Genomic DNA, 20,526 nt, shown 5'->3' with positions numbered 1-20,526 from the left:
TCCATTGAAAGTATAGTGAACCAAACAAAGCACCGCTTTGCATTAAAAAAAAAGTCCTTGACCCTTTTCACATACGTAGCGGCTGACAAAAGCATAGATGTGAACGTGTCCCATAGGAAACCATGTAAATGAACTGTAGTGTGTTTCTGCAAAAAGCACCCAAAAAACCCCCAAAAAAAACACATAGATGGGAACCAGGTCCAAGACGTTTAGTAACATAATGGGGTTTAAAAAAAATGAAAATTAGCCCTTTTATAGTAGAAAAAAAAAGCAGATAATCACTACTGTAAGGGGTTAATTTTTTTTTTACTGTAGAACTGTGAAAGTAATATTTACAGCAGCGATTTGCTATTTGTACTATAAAGGGCTAATTTTTCTTTTTTTTAAACCCCATTATGTTACTGGTCGATTAATAGATTATGAAAATAGTAATCGACTAATTTCATAATCGATTCGTTGACGATTAATCGATGAGTTGTTTTCAGCCCTATTCAAAATTATTAATAGTTTTATTTAATAACCACCACTGATGCAAAACAATTTTAAATATAAAAACATAATAATTGGCCTCTTATCTCATTTATCAACGTGTCTAGGGAAGAACTGGCTGAGAATTCCTCTCCCCATAGCAACCAGCAAAAAATTTTCATAGTGTGAACAATGAATCCAATTAGTTGTTATACAGCAACATAGGAGCAGATAATGCTTTCTCTAGGCTCTTGGATAAATGGAGCCAGCTGTGTTGTATTTATAGTTATATTTTTAAAGGAGGATGGAAAAAAAAAAAAAAAAGGCTCAAGTCCATAAAGTTCAAATTCTCGCAACTGCAGATTTTGTCCAGAGGAAGGAAATTCAAACCAACCAGTGGAAATTGCATGACCATTATCCAGTCCTCTTTGTTTTGAAAATTAGAAATGGCTTTCGCAAAATTATTATAACAATTTAGATAAGGCATCGCATATCTAACATGCAGGGGAGGACAATTCTTCCTAATTTTTAAGCCAAGCTAATGAGCTTCAGCAAGGTGTATAATGCAGAACTTTTCTATTTTAAATTACTACCGGATGAGGCAAAAGCATTTTACAGCTTAGCTATTCCTACTGTGAAGAATCCCTTCCTAAACAGATTGTAAAAAGAAATGCAACTGGTGAGTGGTGCTGCTAAGCTTATGTTAACCAGTATCCTAAAATCCTTCTCCATCTCGGTTTTGTCCAATATTATTCCATTTATTCTATAGGGAGTAATGATGTTGAGTAGTCCTAATTATTATTTTTTTGAATATGAACATATGTTTTTTTTTACATAAAATGAGTTTGCCGCTTAACTCCTCATGGTCATTTTGTTGAGATCCTTCTGAGCTTCAAATCAGGTATGGAGCACAAGCATATAAATAAGTTGCACACAAAAGATTAAGACTGGGTTCATGCTGATGCAAATTTTCCCTGCATCCAATGCGCATGACAGCAGAGTGTGACCGGCTCTCAATGGAGCCAGTTCACCCACCTACAGGGCGACTGAGGTCTGCACTGGACAAGGGTCCTGTGCGTCTTTGGCTTTGTTTCAGATGCAAATTCAGGCAAAAATTTGGACTTGAGTCGCACCTGAAACGGAGAACAGGGATGACTCGGACACCCTGCTGTGAGCCATGTCCGCAGCTAGTGTGAACCAGACCTAAGTCACTCCTAAGGCCTCTGCAATCTCCAGCTCGCAGGTGCTCACTCCTCCAGGGACACTTCACCCAGGATTCTCCATCTAGCATGTTTCACTTCCTACTGGGGCTTAAAGTGACATTAAAGTCTTTTTTTTTTTTTTTTGTTTAAAAATAACAAATGTGTTATACTTGCCTGCTCTGTGCAGTGGTTTTGCACAGAGCAGCCCAGATCCTCCTCTTTGTGCCCCCCACCAGTGCTCCTTTCCCCTCTCTCCTGCTGAGTGCACCCCACAGAAAGCAGCTTGCTATGGGGGTACATGAGCCAAGCCGCTGGTCTGCTTGTCCATTCAGATATAGAGCCACGGCTTGGCCCTACCCCCTGGGAGCCAATTGCATGATCTGTTGTGTCTCAGCCAATCAGGAGGGACAGTCCCAGACAGGCGAGGCTCTCGTGCAACATCGCTGGTTTGAGAGGGGGGCTCAGGTAAGCATTAGGGGGCTGCTACACACAACGTTTTTTATCTTAATACATAGAATGCATTAAGATAAAAAAAAACACCTTCTGCCTTTAGAACCACTTTAATCATAGAGCAAGAGGATTAAGCTGGCTATACACCGAGTTTGCTTTCATTCAACCAGCGGATTGAATTAAAAAACCTTACAGATCCCTGCAACCACACAAGCGATGTGGATGCAGGGATCTTCCCCATTGTACTATTTTTTTCTGTCAGTGGGACTCCTCTGCTGTCAGAATACCCTGAACAGTATCAACACTGAATCAAAATACACTGATCAGCGCTGCAGCCATTGGCTGCAGTGACTGATCAAATGATGTTTTTCCATCACGGTTGTTCAACAGAGGCCAGTCTAACATTCGCTTTCTGTTAGACAGAGACAGATATACAAGGATCAAAATTTGTCTGGTTCTTGCTGAACCAGCTAAATTTCAAAACACGCATACCTAGTTTAAGGGTGAGGAGAAAAAAAAAAAAAAAAGATTATTTTGTTTTGATCATCAGGCTTATAGGTATACTAACTTCTGACCAAGACCATGAATATCATTCTATTTATTACCAAACATTTAACTGTACCCATACAGTATTATTCACCCCCTTCCACATTAAAATCAACACATTTATTAAAAATACTTTCTTGACAAATAAGGATCAGTAACTAAGGCCATTTTATTATGGACCTGTTTTGTTGACATTTAAGAACTTTTAGATAAAAGCAAAGCACCACTTACCTTTACTGTATTGACTAGTTGCCCATCTAGATATAAAGCTGCAGTGCTATTTTTCAGCATGCCTTTACTCATCACCAGAACTAGATGATGCCACTGGCCTTCCATTATCAGCTCACCACAACGGAATCTGGCACAGCATGGCAGAATTTCATAGAAAGAAGATTCTTCACTGAAGTCATCCACTGGAGTAGAAGAATGTTAAACATATCAATGCAAATATGAATTTGGGTTTGGCCAAAAACCTATTCAATATCTATTCTTACATGAAATAGTAAATCAAAGTGGCACAGTAGTATTTTTTCTGGTAGGGAATGAAGCATTGGACATGCCACTGGTCCCAATATCTACAACAAGAATTCAAAAAATACATCTACACAATGCACAGATTAATTTAAAGGATCCTTTCAGCTAACTCAAGCATTTAGCAGGGAAATGCAAAGAGCCACGATATAGCCTGCAGAAATAAATTATTCATGGCTGGTCCACCACCAACAGTCTGCAGAAAATACTACATGCAGAGAAAAACTGGTCTGAGTAAAGGAGGCTTTACAGGATTACGCTTGCAGAAAACGCTGCTTGTTCGGGCTGTAAGGGTTCATCTCAGTCCAATGCACTGAAATTGATTCACATGCTGGGGACTCCAGAGGTGAGGTCTCCACCAAATTACCCAGCTTTGCTCAAATGTTATGGTCTTTACAGAGCCAACTGCTGGGTGGGTCCTGTTCCAATGGGGTCTTAATACCGTAAAAATTCTTGTGTAGCCCACCTGTGGCCTGTCCATTTACTATGGCTTTTTTTAGGTGACTGATTTATAACAGACTGCAAATCCAAGCCACCTGAATTTCCTGTTTTCCTGACTAAGGTCTACAGCAGCAAAATATAAAGCTGTGAAAACCATGTCAGAAACAGAAAATAAGCAGAAAGGTGAGTGGGTTAAAAAAGGGAACAGTAACAGACTGTTTCAAAATGGCAGCAATGAGTGGTGTAAAAATAGCTGTTACCATGTATTTTATTACCCTGTTTTTGTAAAAGTCCCCCTTTTAAATCTGATAAAAAATAAAAATAAATATATATATAAAAAAAAAATCACATTATAACCATCACAATTATACATTTTGCTAACTGACATTTTCCTCCATGCAAAACTTTCTTTGATGGTTACTATTCCAGAAATCTTTACTTCTGGCTTTCTTTTTTGGATTCTCACAAATTGCCATTTAAATTTTGTGACTCCATGGTAAAAATAAAATTATAACTGCAGTGCCAAAACAGAAGAAGGACATTGCTCCAGGTTTTTAGGAGTGGAATAAAGGTCCTCTATCCTTTAATTGGTACATTTGGCAACTTACAAGAACTACTGACGCTTAGTTGATTACATTCATCTAGGCTATGGTCATGAAACACTATAGCAAATAAAATAAGAGACCTTTCTGCAAATTTTTTCCTGTACAAAACTTGGTGTAGTTTTGTACAGACAATAAATAGATTTACTCTGTGAGGTCAGACAAATTAAACTTGTAACATTTCCTGGCAAAAGTAAATGTATACAATGTAATCAACACAAATGCCTTTGAGCACAAAATGTAGCCATGCAACAGAAATAACATTAAGACCCCTTTCACACTGGGGCTAAAAATAGCGCCTGCAAAGCTCCCTGAAACAGCCGCTGCTGTGTCTCCAGTGTGAAAGCCTGAGGGCTTTCGCACTGGAGCAGTGTGCTTGCAGGACATTAAAAAAATTCCTGCAAGCAGTATCTTTGGAGTGGTGAAATCAATGGGACAGCGCGGCTTTACCGCCAGCAAAGTGCCGCCGCAGTGGCACTTTGCAGGCGCTTTTTACCCTTTTTTTGGCCGATAGCAGGGGTTAAAATCACCCTTCTAGCAGCAGAATAATGCCACTAAAACAACGGTAAAGCAGCGCTAAAAATACCACCGACGCCGCTCCCACCCCTGTGTTAAAGTGGCCTAACAGATGACTTTCCCAGTAGAGCAAAATATAGACAGATCTGATCCAATATTGGTTCTTTCCCATGTCAAAGAAATATTTTATTTGCAGCCCATCGGGGCACATTACAACTGTAACCCAACAGCTTTGGAAAGAGCTGGATATTTACCATAGTTCTGAAGAAGTTCCTCCTTAGTAGACACGATGAGGGACTTATCTTTTGCTGAGAGGACAATGGCAAGACATATGTAGTGATGCTCAGAGGAGTTTGCTCGTCTTACAACAGTAAGAAGTCTAACAGGGTGATTATTTGGCGCTGTGCTAAAATGCTCAATACAAAACCAGGTGGAATAGGTTAAACCTGAAGGTGGAGGGAAAAGCCTTTCACCTACAAAAAGAAAAAAAAACACACATTTTATTGATCTTGAATCACAGTTTATATATTTGTAGCAAACCTATTTTTATTTTTTTTTTAAGTAGCAAACCAATTGCACAGCTTCAACAATTATATATAAACTGCACCACTCATACATTAACACATAAATGAAAATGAAGACATTCCAGAAAGTTATCAAATGATTTGTAAAATTAAAGTGGACCTGGCAAAAATAGAACAAAAAAATGTAGGTAAATGCTGCTGTCAGGAAAAAAGGTTCTAAACCCAACCTACTCTACATAATAAAAACATGTTTTTGTATCTCTGACCCCATGAGAGATGTTTCTGACATGACACTTGCTACCTGGTCCTTCCTTGCTCAATCCAAAATGACAATAATAAACAAAATAAAGTTTTGGCTAGAAATAGGCTTTAATATTCACAGATTTTTAGAAACCGTTTCATACCTGTTCCAATGCCACTGACAACCGCTCCATCAACAAGACCTGTCGTAACTGCATTACTAGTTGGTGCATTGTGAGGAGCCAAACTTGGCAAGAAAAGACACCTATTTAAAAAGAAAAACACATTGTAAAAATTCCTGAACTGATAAAACATAAGTATTGTTATTTAGCAAAGCCAAAAGAAAAAAGTTTACAAGTTTCCTCCTACAGGAGTAAAAAAAAAAAAAAAAACAAGAGATATCCTTCAGCAAATTAATGAATAAGTACCTAGGAAGTACAATAGCTATGATTCTTTACAATACATATACAATAAAGAAGGGTTATACTAAATATACTGAAAAAAAAAAATTCATTCTAAAATGGAGCCGATGCTGAAAATAAATAAAAGAACATATAGCAAAGCAGCCTCCAGTTCTGTTAACGCAACTGACCACTGTTACCTTTGCTACTCTCAAATAAAATTAGTGTCCTAACATGCTTATCCATTTTCTAAATTATGAACATCAAACAAGTCATGGCTTCTCTGATACTTCGGTTTGCCTTACTGCCTCATATAAACTAGGAGGAAGATGATAAATGTCAATGAAGTAATGCCATTCAGATCTGGAGAGAGCCCCCATTTCAACAAAGTCGTCAATATTCTGACTTTAGGCTCATTTATAGTATAGGTTCATTTTTTAATATTTTGGTGTTATAAAACTTAAACATTCCATTGTGCAACTTTCAAATTTTATACTCCGGTATGCGGTCCGCAAATGTAATTAATAATCTTCCTTCTTCCTCCTACTGATTCAAAAGGCTCTTTCACACGAGCAGTGTGGGGAATGGAGCTATTATTGGAAATTTAGACTTTGGTAGACAAATGGGTTTCCATCATCTGTGAAGACAACCTTGAACACACCACCATGCATCAAACTGTAGTAAAGATTCAACTTTAGATCAAATTGGCCATCTTTTACCAAGATGACTAAAAAAATCTTTCCTATATAGTCGTTCTGGTCAGTAAGAGTCACGTTATTCAACTGACCCCGTCATATTGAAGGAGGAGGAGAAAACATAAAAATAAAAAATAAATAAAAAAATGGGCAACTGGGGGGCGTGGCTTGCCTTGAGAGGAGATGGCCGCCTAAATCTTTCACTCCGTCAGACCGTCGCCTCATTTTACCTTATAGGGGGTTTTAACCGAACGCAAAGTATCTTCGATTATGGGGACTGCCTCCCGGAATACTTCGGCATCACGTTCCAGATCACCGAGTGGTAGCAGAGGTCAAAATATTCGTCAATTACCGGAATTATCGAGGTCTCTCAGGCCTAATACGACCGCTTCCACCGCGGCCTCCTCACATTCTCCTCACGACATCGTTCTCGCGCCCACTGAAGTCAATATGGCAACTAGTCAGTCAGCGACACAACAACCAACTATACAGGATCTCCGAGCGGTTGCAACGGACATTAAGGATACACTTACCGAGGCCATAACGGATCTCAGACAAGAATTACAGGCAATTACGAACAGAGTGCTGAAGATAGAACAGCAATCCCACAGACAGCACGACTCAATCGTTCGGATATCCCGCATGGTTGATACTCATACTGCTCAGCTGAGGGAGACTCAAAGACACGTTGAAGATTTAGATAACCGTGGCAGAAGACATAATCTTCGGGTGAGAGGAATTCCAGAGAGTGTAGAAAATGCACAGCTTACTGTTACAGTGTCCTCTTTATTTAACAAAATTACTAGACAGGCCTGAAACTGAACTTATCACAATGGACAGAATTCATAGGGCACTTAAACCTAAAGGAAGGGATTCTGAACTACCCAGAGATATCATTTGCTATGTCAATGATTACCAAATAAAGGAGTCCATTCTTAAGCAAGCCAGACTTAAAGGTAAAGTAGATTTTGAAGGAAAGCCAATTTCAATATATCAAGATTTATCGGCAATTACACTTAAGAACAGAAGAGACCTGCGCCCTTTATTAGGGATATTACAAGCCAGAAATATACCTTATCGCTGGAAGTTTCCATTTGCACTTTCAGCAACTAACCATGGACACACTGCGTTGCTACGGGTACCAGAAGATTTAGATTCATTTTGTAGAATCCTTGATATCCCATATACTGAAGTTCCTAACTGGTATGCTGAATTTAATAGACAATACATACAGGGACAACCATATATGGAAGATCATATGGAGACCCAACCGACGCACTTTAGACGCCAAAGATCACCATCCATAGTTCGAATGGGAACAAATCCGACTCAACAACATAATTCCTATAGTACAACATCTGCCCCTCTGCCACGGAGAGCACGCAGAGATCGCCAGTGAAACTATAATGGATAACTACTATAGATCATCAGATTTCGTTGTTATATTTTTACCTAATATTCTGAAATGACAAATAGAGGTTTACCCGGAACTCAATTGATATATTTAAATACCCGTAGTATTGTTTGATTTAAAGGAAAAACCATATAAGTTATCTTCTCTTATATCTAGCTATCCCAGTATATATATCCGAATAATATTTCACAAACCTCAACTACTCTTCATATTCCCCAAGTATTTTTTTTTGCTTTCACATCCTTCTCAAAATGACTAACTATCTAAATTGCCATTAGGAAAATCAACTATGAGTATCTGCTAGAACAGCCTGTTTACTGTAATGTGCAAATACAGGATCTTGCAGATGAAAAAATCCTATGGATTACAGGTCTTCAACAGAATATGGGAACTTATTATTGAAGATTTTTGACTTTCACAATACACATTACATATAAATTTTATTAAACACGGCCTTCTGGTGACAAGATACTTCAGCAAACTGTAGAAGGTTTCTAGCAACAAAGTCCCCCATAAGATACTTTTGTTCTCAAGACCTTACACCCAATGCTATACCACACACCTGAGTAGTTGAGAATATATTACCTTACTTGTTTATGATGCCCTGATATTTATTTATTTATTGTATTTTTTATTTTTCAGGTGTATTGTTAGGCATGTCGCCTTTAAGTGATTTTCTCTTAATGATATATAACATATATAGTTGTATTAACCATTGTTTAATTAATTAACTCTTTATTAGTTATTGAACAGATTTTCTTTGAACATACTCCGATGAATACAATCGGAAATGAATACGGTAGATATTATTTTAGGGTATTTTTGCTCTTATATATAGGTAAACTCTAAACCTATAGAGACTCCTAATTAATCTATATGATTTACATAGTCTTATTTTAGCTGATAATATTTTTCTTTTCTTTTTTCTTTTATTTTTTTCTTCTTAGACTCTCATTTATTGACAACTTACGTAGATATTCATTTTTATCTATTGTCATAGACAGTCATTTCTTCATGGTTAACCAATATGCATCTTTATTATATAATGGTAGACAGATATATAATGGTTATGGTCTTACACCTCTCTCTTCTCATGATTAATTTAGATATATATCCCCTAATACGGATTATATACCCCCAATACACAATATAATTTGCCATTTTGAGGCTCATGGTTTGATGGTACCCCCTGATTCATTAATCTCAAAAGGTAATCACGTACCCCACAAAGTGGATTAGTTTTACATACTTTATTATTTCAATTCCAACTGTGAATATCCACTACCTTTCCCCGGCAAATAGATATCCCTCTTGTAAATAGGTGAGCGGGATCTCACCTATAGCCGGATTTCCATACAATCCCCTATACTCTAATCTAATCTCAATATAACTTGTAACAATAGTTGTATAATAATAGATTTCTGTCACTCAAACTCAAGATCGACTCAGGTCTATATACTCATTCATTGTCATAATTAACATATCACCTTCAGTAGAATTTTTCTCGTTCAATACTACAATTTTCTAAACTGTGTCTGATTTTTCTCTGCTACACTTTATTACAAACGAAGCAGAAATGATACCTACCTATTCTTCGTCTACCCCCACTTGCCTTAAATTAATTTCTTTAAATGCAAAAGGTTTAAATTTACCGGAAAAAAGGAGCCAATTACTCTACACTATGAAACATGACAAAGCGAATATCATCCTATTACAAGAAACTCACTTCCGTACAGGATCGGTACCTAAACTTGAAAACCTAAATTATCCAGAGGTTTATCATTCCACGACACCTGAATCTAAAACCAAAGGTGTATCGATCTTATTGGCCAAAAATTGTCCTCTACAAATAATAGATAAACTGACTGATGAAAATGGTAGATTTATTTTTTTGAAAGGAACATGCAATGGGCGAAAAATAACGATAGCAAATATTTATGCACCAAATAATAAGCAAGTACCCTTCTTTAAGACTCTCATTCAAGATCTCACTTCCTTCCAAGAGGGAACCCTAATTCTGGGTGGTGATTTTAATGTTCCCCTACACCCCCTTTTGGATACCTCAAATGGGACTTCGTCCCTCACATATTCTGCTCTGAAAAGCATTAAAAGTGAAATTCAATCCCTATTATTACATGATACCTGGAGATCCTTATACCCTGATTGTAAAGATTATACGTTTTATTCTAAACCACATGATAAATATTCCAGGATAGATTACTTTTTCCTATCTCAGAATGATCTAACTTTCCTTCAAAAAGCATCTATTGGTCCCATGTATCTTTCAGATCACCATCCAATAATTATTAAATTATCCTTCCCTGAAATCTATCCGCGCTCTCCCATTTGGAGACTTGATCAATCGCTTTTGACTGACACCGATACTATCAAACATGTAAAACTTAGATTGCAACAATACTTCAAGGAAAATGAGGTAGCAGATACCTCACCCCCTATAATATGGGAGGCACATAAATGTGTCATAAGGGGTATATTCATTGCAGCAGCGGCTAAACGGAAAAAAGAAAAATTAAAACATTTCCAAGAGTTAACTAGAGAAAGCCCATAAACATTCGCAAGCTGTAACAGTAATGAATTCATTAATTGAGACTAGAAAGCAACTTCTTACCTTACTAGATAAACAAACTAAGCGAAAATTTATATTGACACAAAAAACATACTACGAATTTGGTAATAAAGCTAGCAAAACTCTGGCAAGGGCTTTACAATCAAAAAAAGCCAAAACGACAGTTCATGCCCTTTCAGATACCCAAGGTCGTAAACTACTTAATACTAATGATATAGCTGATCAGTTCAAAAATTACTATTCTCAACTGTACAATCTTTCTACCCCGAATTCGCCTTCGAAAGATATGCCGAGATCACAAATGATTGCGGATTTTCTTTCAAAATTTGGACCCACTCCCATCACAGCTACCCAAAACCAAGAATTAGATAGACCACTAGATATGGAAGAAGCAAAATATGCACTATCCATGATGAAACCTGGAAAAAGCCCAGGTCCAGATGGATTGAATGTTGGTTATTATAGAGCCTTTAGTGACCTTCTCACACCTATCTTTCTCAAAACTTTTAATACTTATGACACACCCATCACTCCTCCCAGAGACTTAACATCTGCCCATATAACGGTTATCCCGAAACCTGGGAAAGATACTCTGCTCACTTCTAGCTACAGACCCATATCTCTATTGAATGTAGACCTCAAATGGTATGCAAAAATTCTAGCTAATAGACTTCTCCCATTAATTCCCCAACTAATACACCTAGATCAGGTGGGTTTTGTACCTGGTAGGGAGGCCAGGGATAATACCCTTAAGGCTCTTAACATTCAACACTATTTATCCACTTCTAAGGAGAGGGGATTCCTCTTATCATTGGACGCGGAGAAGGCGTTCGATAGAGTGGCCTGGGATTATATGACGCAAGCTTTACAAGCAATCAATCTCCCGCAGCGAATGCTTAACTTTATACACATGCTTTATTCTAATCCCACTGCAGCGGTAAGGATAAATGGCCACCTATCGAGCGCCTTCTCTATTTCAAATGGAACGAGGCAAGGTTGCCCTCTATCCCCCTTGATTTATATTCTTACATTAGAACCTATGTTGAGATGTATTAGGGAAAACCCGGACATTAAAGGAATAAATATAAAAGGTCGTTCATACAAATTAGCAGCTTTCGCCGATGACATCCTTTTATTCCTTTCTGCACCTCGTATAACACTACCAAATCTCCTTAAATCACTTACACATTTCCAACAACTATCCAACCGCCAAATCAACTTTGCAAAGTCTACTGCTCTGAATATTTCTCTTACATCAACACAATGCAAACACTGCCAAAAAAATTTCCTGTTTAAATGGAATACACACTATTACATATCTGGGTATCAACTTAACCTCCAAAATCTCAGATTTATATATGGCAAATTATATACCCATACTTCACTCCATAATTTCTGACTTCAAAAAATGGTCAAATAATTTATTCTCCTGGTTTGGTAGAGCGGCCATAGTCAAAATGAATATTTTACCTAGATTGTTATATCTCTTTCAAACGGCTCCGATTCAAATCCCCAACACATTTTTCACATCATTTCGCACAGCATGTACAAAATTTATTTGGGGGTCTATACGCCCACGAATAAACTTTATGAAACTCACTTGTCCGAAATTAAAAGGAGGTATAGGTTTACCTGATATTAAAAAATATCAACAAGCATGTCAGTTGACGAGAATCATTGACTGGAATTTACACTCTCCCAATAAAGAATGGGTCCAGTTGGAAAATTCTTTAGATTCCATTCCAATTGCTCAAACTCCATGGTTACCAGCTAAGCATATTCCTAAAGTATATAAACTCCATCCTTTAATTGGTCCGTCACTTACCGCTTTCAAACAAACATGTTCCAAATACCGTCTCTCATCAAATATGGGGCTTATGACACCAATAAAAATGAATCCAGCATTTTTACCTGGAATGTGTTCTACATTTTTAAACGATATCTGGCCACAGTCAACGGTCAGATCCATGCTTTTCTTTGAAGGAGATAAAATTATCACCTATTCCAAATTACAAGCTTCTATACATCCTCAGTCTTTTCCTCAGGAGACATATTTACAAGTTAAACAATTCCTAGATATAGCATCTAAACGTCCAAATTGGGCCCGAGTTCTTACACCTTTCGAAAAGATGTGTCTTAAAAAAGAACCACAAAAACATCTAATCTCTTTTTCATATACGTTACTTTTCTCCGACTTGGAGTCCACGATAGATGGTAGAGCTGCCCAATGGTGTAGAGATTTATTCCAAAATATCACAAGCAAAGATTGGCAAACGATTCATAAAATCGCACACAAGGGCTCTCTGAATGTATCGCACAGGAAAATGCTTATAAAATTATATCGAGATGGTATAATACACCAGTAAAATTAAATCGTATATTCCCAACAGTTTCCCCATTATGCTGGAGATGTGGTACAGAACCTGGTTCTCTCCTTCATATTTGGTGGTCTTGTCACAAAATACAACCTTTCTGGAATGATGTACATAAATTTATCTATGGTATTACTACATTCAAACTGGAATACACACCTGCTCAATTTATGCTACATCACTCCACTAAGCATTCCAGCAATTATATGAGATCTCTGCCCATGTACTTAATTTCAGCAGCAAACATGTGCATACCATGTAAATGGCGCTCTCCTGACCCACCTACCATAAAAGATTGGTTTCTTCGAATCCAAAAAAAAATCGCAGAAATGGAGAATCTCATTCACCAATCCAAAGATACTCCTTCCAAATACACTAAAACATGGTCAAGCTGGTTATGTTTCTCGTCAACTGACACTTTTAAAGATCTGATCAGGTAACCATTATATGCACTTCAGATTGACATTAGACTTTATAATTCTGGGACATTCAGGAAGCTGGCTTCCGTTATTACAAACTCAATATAAGTGTATATTATAAATTCTTGATTCACTTCAGAAAATATTTAATATTTACCCAAAGGTAGCAAAAATATTTTCCTCCTGTGCTTACAATTTTTGCTTGTAACTTAACTAATGAGTGACAGGCTAGATGACTTTGATGGTAGTCTTTCTTGAAATTACAGATTATATATTTCTTCATTAAGAGTTAGGGGATTTTCTTTCCCTTTTTTTTTTTTTTCCTTTCTATCCCCCTATCCCAATGTTTTCCCCCTTTATGGTGACTCTTATGGTCACATTATGGTGATAGCATACGGTTCTTAGACATTAAATATAATCTATATATTGGATCTTTTTTTCTTTTATCAAGATCATTTTGCACTGTTTATATAATTTTTCTTAATTTTTTTTGTTTCATGATTGAATGTCTGATTGCATAAACTCAATAAAAATATTTGAAAAAAAAAATAAAAAAATGGGCAACCAAGACTCATAACACGCTGATTAGTAAGGCCCTTCTAAGCTTTTTTAACCTGCTGTAGAATGTTTGCTAAGATCAAAGGTTTCTGCTAGTGCTACTTTCAAAGCAAATGGTGGTCAGAAGTTTGTAAAGACTCCAAATGCTGAAAGATCTTTGAGTCATAGTATTTAATCTGTGAGGTGGAGCAGACACAGCCCTTATTGAATACCGAAGGCTATAATTAAGCAAACTATTATTGTAATATGGACTGTATCATTTATTTAAAAATGTATGCTGAAGTGTAATCTCTACCTAATTCCTACCTTGGGTACTCCACCCCCCATCAACATGTCAATGAAATATTTAAAAAAAAAACTACTTTTATTACATAGTTAAAAAGCAGTAGTAAAGCCAGCTTGGTAATTTTTACCTACAGGTAAGCCTATAATAATCTTCTAAACATGCACCTTTTAGAAGATATTCACCCTGGATGCACCCAGTTACGTCACCAGCGCATGTGCTCTGAAGGTCCAACATATCTTGGCGGAACGTCAGAGCTCCATGCCGAAACGGAGGGCTCCTGCATGAATGCACGAGAGTGATATCATCGCAGTTCCAGCCAATCACATAGCCAGAGCACGCAGACCCAGAAGAAAGACGGAGGGAAGATGTCAGCCCTCTCAGTGGTGACAGTACAGAGCTGGAGAGCTTTGTTCCAAGGTGAGCATTCATAATGTGCTAGTATACGGTGTATGCTAGCATATTATGCCATTGCCTCGCAGGTGTGTGTGTGTTTTTTTTGTTTACAATCGCTTTAATTATAAACCCAGTGGCATCACTAGGTCTCTGAGCTCGCAATGATGGTGACAAGGGCCAGCAGGGTGCTGTACCTAGCTTTCTTAAAACAGGAAGCTATGAGAATGCCTACACATGAAGCTGAACCTTCAGGATTGAAAGAACCGAGAAAATTGTGGAAGACAGTAAAGCTTGAGTTCAGCTTTAAGCATGCATGGTCCGATGATATTTAAAGAGTCTGTATGCTAAAAACTTTACTTCCCTATTTTGGAAAGAATGGTGAAGCATTCAAATCTCTGTTCATTCTTTTCTGTTTCTGCGCTGGGAAGTTTCATCCCTTCTTTGTCCTGTGATTTTTGTCAATGGGACAGAAAGCAAGGAGGAAATTTTACAGTTTTGACCAGAACAGGAGGTGAAGGTTAATCATCCAATGGGAACATCTGTTCTGGAAAAAAAAGTCTAAAAAGGGATTACCTTGCTGTCCCAAACTTCCCCACTACAGTTCCACAATTCTTCAGACGCTTAACAGTATTTGTTCTACCAAAGTCCCCACAGACCCTAATTCGGCCATACTGGGGATCATCCCAGAAGAAGCTCTTCGAGCCAATTTTAGCCTGTTGTGGACTAGGGCTCTATATTTGCCACTCAAATTACTACTGCAAAAGTGGCTCTTATCCTCCCCTCCCACTTGTTCACAATGGAGAGAAGCTGTTCATTTTCTTCTGAGAAGGGAAGAATAGACATAAGCATAGGGATTGTCCCAATAATTTTTTTAATTTTTGGAAAACCATGGTTGACATCTACAGAATCAACATATGTTTTATCAGTGAGCTCTCCTGTTTAGGTGTCATGTGCAGTATCTATATTGGGCTAAGGGTTGCCAAAGTCTCAAATTATGCCCTTTATTGTTTCTGATAATGTGACCATGTCCATTCCTTAGATTAGCGGTTGTGTTCATGTCTGTGTAACAGCTGGAGTATATGCTGGTTTATGGCGATACCATGTAAGGCATAATGTCATACACTTTTTTTATTGGTTTACTTTTGTTTTTTTAAGTAATAAAAGTATTCCCCTAAAGGATCACAAGATTGAAAAATTAAACCGGCCAAAGGTTTAACTACTTCTACTCCATTCAAATTAAATATATTGGTTATACATACACTTTAAAGACCCAGTTGCATTTTTTGTACTATAAAAATTGCGGTTTTATTGCACGGTTTGCACTTTTGTTGCATTTTTACAATTGTTTTACATAGATATGTCATAAACCAATGGCAAAACACACATCACATTGTGACTACACGTGTACTCCAATGTATGAAAAAGCAAGTGGAACAGAAGAAGTTTAAATAGCTATATCTAAAATTTGCATTTATAAACATAAGGCATGTCTGTTGTATGTGTCAGACACCACAGTGTATGCCAACTCTAACTTACTACACCATACTACATCTTTATTCCAAAGCTCTTGCTCAGAGACTGTTATAAGTTTTTTTTAACATTCAAACAGTTACTGGAAAAAAATATATTACCCAAAGCCTTCTAGAGAAGTGTCAAATTCCACAAAGGCGGGAGTGACTGATGATCCGTGAAGTCTAATGTCATGCGGCGTTGTCATAGAAACCAGGCACTTTACTCTTGTCAGGGGCACTGTGCTTCCTTCTGCTGATTTTACCAAGCTCCGGCTTATCCGGTAGTGTTTATCGTCTCCCACGCAAAACACGCTGTCAGAGCCCAGACCCTCTGTTGACATGATCATGCTACCTGAGAGACATCCAAAATAAAACCGTTTTGTCAAAGTTAAAAGCAAAGCAAAAGCATTTAAAGCCATGTTTGCACAATGTATTCATATCTTTTATACCTATCCAAGAAAAATATAAAATAAATATATATACACACACACACATACATTTATATTATATATATATATATATATATATATATATATATATATATATATATATATATATATAGTAAAAGCAATAATAATATAATATAGAAGCTTCAAAAGTTTGAGAGGGAGTGGTGATAAAACGATGTTGTATTCTGACATTTCCCTCCTAGTCAATTAAACACTCAGAATTGTTTACTACAATTAACTTGAGTCACAGTTGAAGTCTATAAAAGATACAGTTGTGCTCATAAGTTTATATACCCTGGCAGAATTCTTGGCCATTTTTCAGAGAATGATGAACACAAAAACCTTCACTCATGGTTAGTGTTTGGCTGAAGCCATTTATTATCAATCAACTGTGTTTACTCTTTAACCACTTGCCTACCAGGCACTTACACGCCCTTCCTGCCCAAGCCATATTTCAGCTTGCAGCGCTGTCGCACTTTGAATGACAATTGCACGGTCATGCTACACTGTACCCAAACACATTTTTTTTGCATTTTCTTCACACAAATAGAGCTTTCTTTTGGTGGTATTTAATCATTGCTTTTTTTTTTTTGTAAAAAATCAAAAAACAGCAAACAGGCTGAACTGGTGGGCATTGATGAGGTGGCACTAATATGCCACACTTATGGGCACTGATAGGGAGCACTGATGGGCACTGTTAGGTGGCACTGGTAGGCACTCATGGGCCTTGATGGGTGGCACTGATGGGCATTGATTGACAGCAGTGATGGGCAGCACCGATAGGTGGCACCACACTGACTGGCATTGCTAATTGTCACTGATTGCTGCCACTGGTGGGCATTGATTGGCAAAACTGTTTCTTTATTGTAGTCAGGGCACTGATCATGCCCTGATTACATTTCTACATATCCCCCTTTGAGGAGATACCGCTGATCGGCTCTCCTCACACTCTGTCAGTGTGAGGCGAGGAGAGACGATTACCGGCACTTTCTTGTTTATATGTGGCCGGCTATGATTGGACACAGCTGATTACATGGTTAAAGAGCCGTGGTCTGGAGTCGAGCCGTGTCATAGCAACACAGCGCAACTGTGATTGCTGCGTGCCCCCGCAGGCGTACAGGAGCAGCCGTTCTGGGACGCCACCCAGAACGAGAGCTGCACCGCTCTGCCATCATTTGACGGTGGGCGGGCAACAAGCAGTTAAATTATCACAGCAGAAACTACTCAAATTACCCTGATAAAACGTTTACATACCCTAGTGATTTTTGCCCACAAATTGACACAAAGGGGTTTAAATGGCTATTATAGGTAACCATCCTCCCCTGTGAACTATTTGCTTGTAATTAGTGTGTGTGTATAAAAGGTCACCGAGTTTCTGGATGCCTGCAGACCCTTTCATCCAGTGCTTCTGGATTCTGAGTCATGGGGAAAGCAAAAGAATCGTCAAAGGATCTGCGGGAAAAGGTAGTTTAACTGTATAAAACAGAAAAAGGGATATAAAAAGATATCCAAGGAATTGAGAATACTAATCAGCAGTGTTCAAACTCTAACCAAGAAGTGGGAAACGAGGGGTTCTGTGGAAACCAAACCACGGTCTGTTAGACCAACTAATATTTCAGCCACAACTGCCAGGAAAATTGTTCAGGATGCAAAGAAAAACCCACAAATAACTTCAGGTGAAATACAGGACTCTGAAATCATGTGGTGTGGCTGTTTCAAGATGAACAATAAGGAGGCACTTGAAGAAAGATGGGTTGCATGGTCGAGTCGCTAGAAGAAAGCCATTACTATGCAAAGGCCACAAGGTAGCGCGCTTACAATATGCCAAACAGCACAGAGACACGCCTCAAACCTTCTGGCACAAGTCATTTGGAGTGACGAGACCAAAATTGAGCTTTTTAGCCACAACCATAAACGCTTCATTTGGAGAAGAGGCAACAAGGCCTATGATGAAAGGTACACCATTCCTACTGTGAAACACGGAGGTGGATCGCTGATGTTTTGAGGATGTGTGAGCTGCAAAGGCATGAGACATTTGGTCAAAATGGATGGCAAGATGAATGCAGTATGTTATCAAAAAATACTAGAGGAACATTTGCATTCATCAGCCAGGAAGCTGCACATGGGACGTACTTGGACATTCCAATATGTCAATGATCCAAAACACAAGGCCAAGTCAACCTGTCATTGGCTACACCAGAATAAAGTTAAAGTTCTGGACTGGCCATCTCAGTCTCCTGACCTCAATATCATTGATCCACTCTGGTGAGATCTCAAAACGTGCAGTTCATGCAAGACAGCCCAATAACTTACAGGAACTGGAGGCTTTTTGCCAAGAGGAATGGGCAGGTTTACCATCTGAGAAGATATAGAGCCTCATCCACAAATACCACAAAACACTTCAAGCTGACAATGATGTTAAAGGGGGCAATACACGGTATCAAAAACTGGGGTATGTAAACTTTTGATCAGGGTCATTTGGGTAGTTTCTGTTGCCATTATGATTTAAAACAGTAAACACAGTTGATTGATAATAAATGGTTTCAGTCAAACACTGACCATGAGTGAAAGAAATGTTTTTGTGCCAACATTCATATTCGCTGAACAATGGCCAAGAAATCATAAATTCTGCCAGGGTATGTAAACTTATAAGCACAACTGTATACGACCAGCAATAAACTCCATCATCTGGTAAACCAAACTCTAAAATTAAAGTGGCTGCACAGGTTTTTTCTTTTTTTAACAAAAGTTCCACTTCTAGAGCGGCCCCGAACTTCCTTATCTGGGGTCCCTCGCTGGAGAGCTTGACTACTCCTCTTCTGAGGGACCTTATAGCAAACTGCCTGCTATGGCCGCAATTGTGAGGGCTCGATCCTGAGCTAGCCGTGTGCGTCTATTGACACACACACACACACACACACACACACAGTAACTTGGCGCCTCCCCTCACTCTCTTCTCACAGGAATGGCAGCAAGAGCCAATGGCTCCCCTTGTCTCAGCAAACCCTGCGAGAATGGGGAGAGAGCTGCTACAGATGGAAACAGCCCTGGATCGTGTGAGGACTTGGGATAGTTAAGGGGTGTGTGTGTGTGTGTGTGTGTGTGTGTGTGTGTGTGTGTGTGTGTGTGTGTGTGTGTGTGTGTGTGTGTGTGGTGATACTGCTACTGGGACAATTTTTGCAGGTTTTTGCAGGAAATGCATCAAGGTTAAAACCCAATTAGGTTTTACAACCACTTTAAGACTGCTGTACATGGCTGCGCTTGGACCATAATTTTACAAAATAACCTGCACTATGGTTCCCACCCTGCTACTTTCAAATTAACCTTTGCTTTGCCCTTGAAGTGCTCATTTAACTTTTTTTCCTCCCCAGCTGCACATACTCTCCTTTCAGTCCCCTGGCTGCTCCATTTTGCTGCCAGGAGTGAAAAGTGAAATGCTCATCACTTCTAGAAAATGTCTCACACCCCTTCCTGGTAAATTGTTGTTGCAGGGTGACTAGCCACTTGGGCACTCAATGTGGTTACATTGGGGGGTTGCAAGCAGGGATACATTTTTGTGCATCAGTATGCACTCAGGTCTCCGATTACACCCAGCTCTGTGCTCTATATTGTGTAGAGTGATGTCAGATTCCTGCCCCCTGCCTGCTACAGCTGAAAATAATCCTTTGATGTGTGCATTTTAGAAGACTGTAGAGAAGAGAGGACAGCAGATAAAAAGTTACAACTAAGAGGATTTGTTTCATCTGTGTGTCAGCTGAAGCCAGTAACTTCACTGGGTATATGTAAGGGTTTACAGCCACTTTAACAATTTGGTCATGTGACCAGCCTTTTATAAGAAGCTGGAACTGTGGCCCCTGTGGCAAAGTGATCTCTTACTTTCTGCTACCACTTATGACTTTACTTTCAGGTTGCAGGAAAATT

The 20,526-nt window shown here is 38.5% G+C and overlaps 1 protein-coding gene across 4 annotated transcripts in view; it reads right to left on the bottom strand.

Moving 5' to 3' along the window:
• The window catches only part of WDFY3 (WD repeat and FYVE domain containing 3), a 367,376-nt gene that overhangs the window by 132,487 nt on the left and 214,363 nt on the right, over nucleotides 1-20,526 (bottom strand). For all 4 annotated transcript variants that reach the window (XM_077476410.1, XM_077476412.1, XM_077476411.1 and 1 more), the window contains 4 exons: nucleotides 16,277-16,508; nucleotides 5,685-5,785; nucleotides 5,011-5,229; nucleotides 2,898-3,079 (listed from right to left, as the gene is read on the bottom strand). In XM_077476410.1, the coding sequence (XP_077332536.1) occupies nucleotides 2,898-3,079; nucleotides 5,011-5,229; nucleotides 5,685-5,785; nucleotides 16,277-16,508 (734 nt within the window). The remainder of the gene's footprint in view (nucleotides 1-2,897; nucleotides 3,080-5,010; nucleotides 5,230-5,684; nucleotides 5,786-16,276; nucleotides 16,509-20,526) is intronic.

The sequence above is a fragment of the Lithobates pipiens genome, unplaced genomic scaffold (genome assembly GCF_037356315.1).
Source record: "Lithobates pipiens isolate NorthernLeopardFrog02 unplaced genomic scaffold, aLitPip1_a1.2 Scaffold_13, whole genome shotgun sequence".
Lineage (NCBI taxonomy): Eukaryota > Metazoa > Chordata > Amphibia > Anura > Ranidae > Lithobates > Lithobates pipiens.
This window is presented reverse-complemented; position numbering and strand designations above follow the sequence as displayed.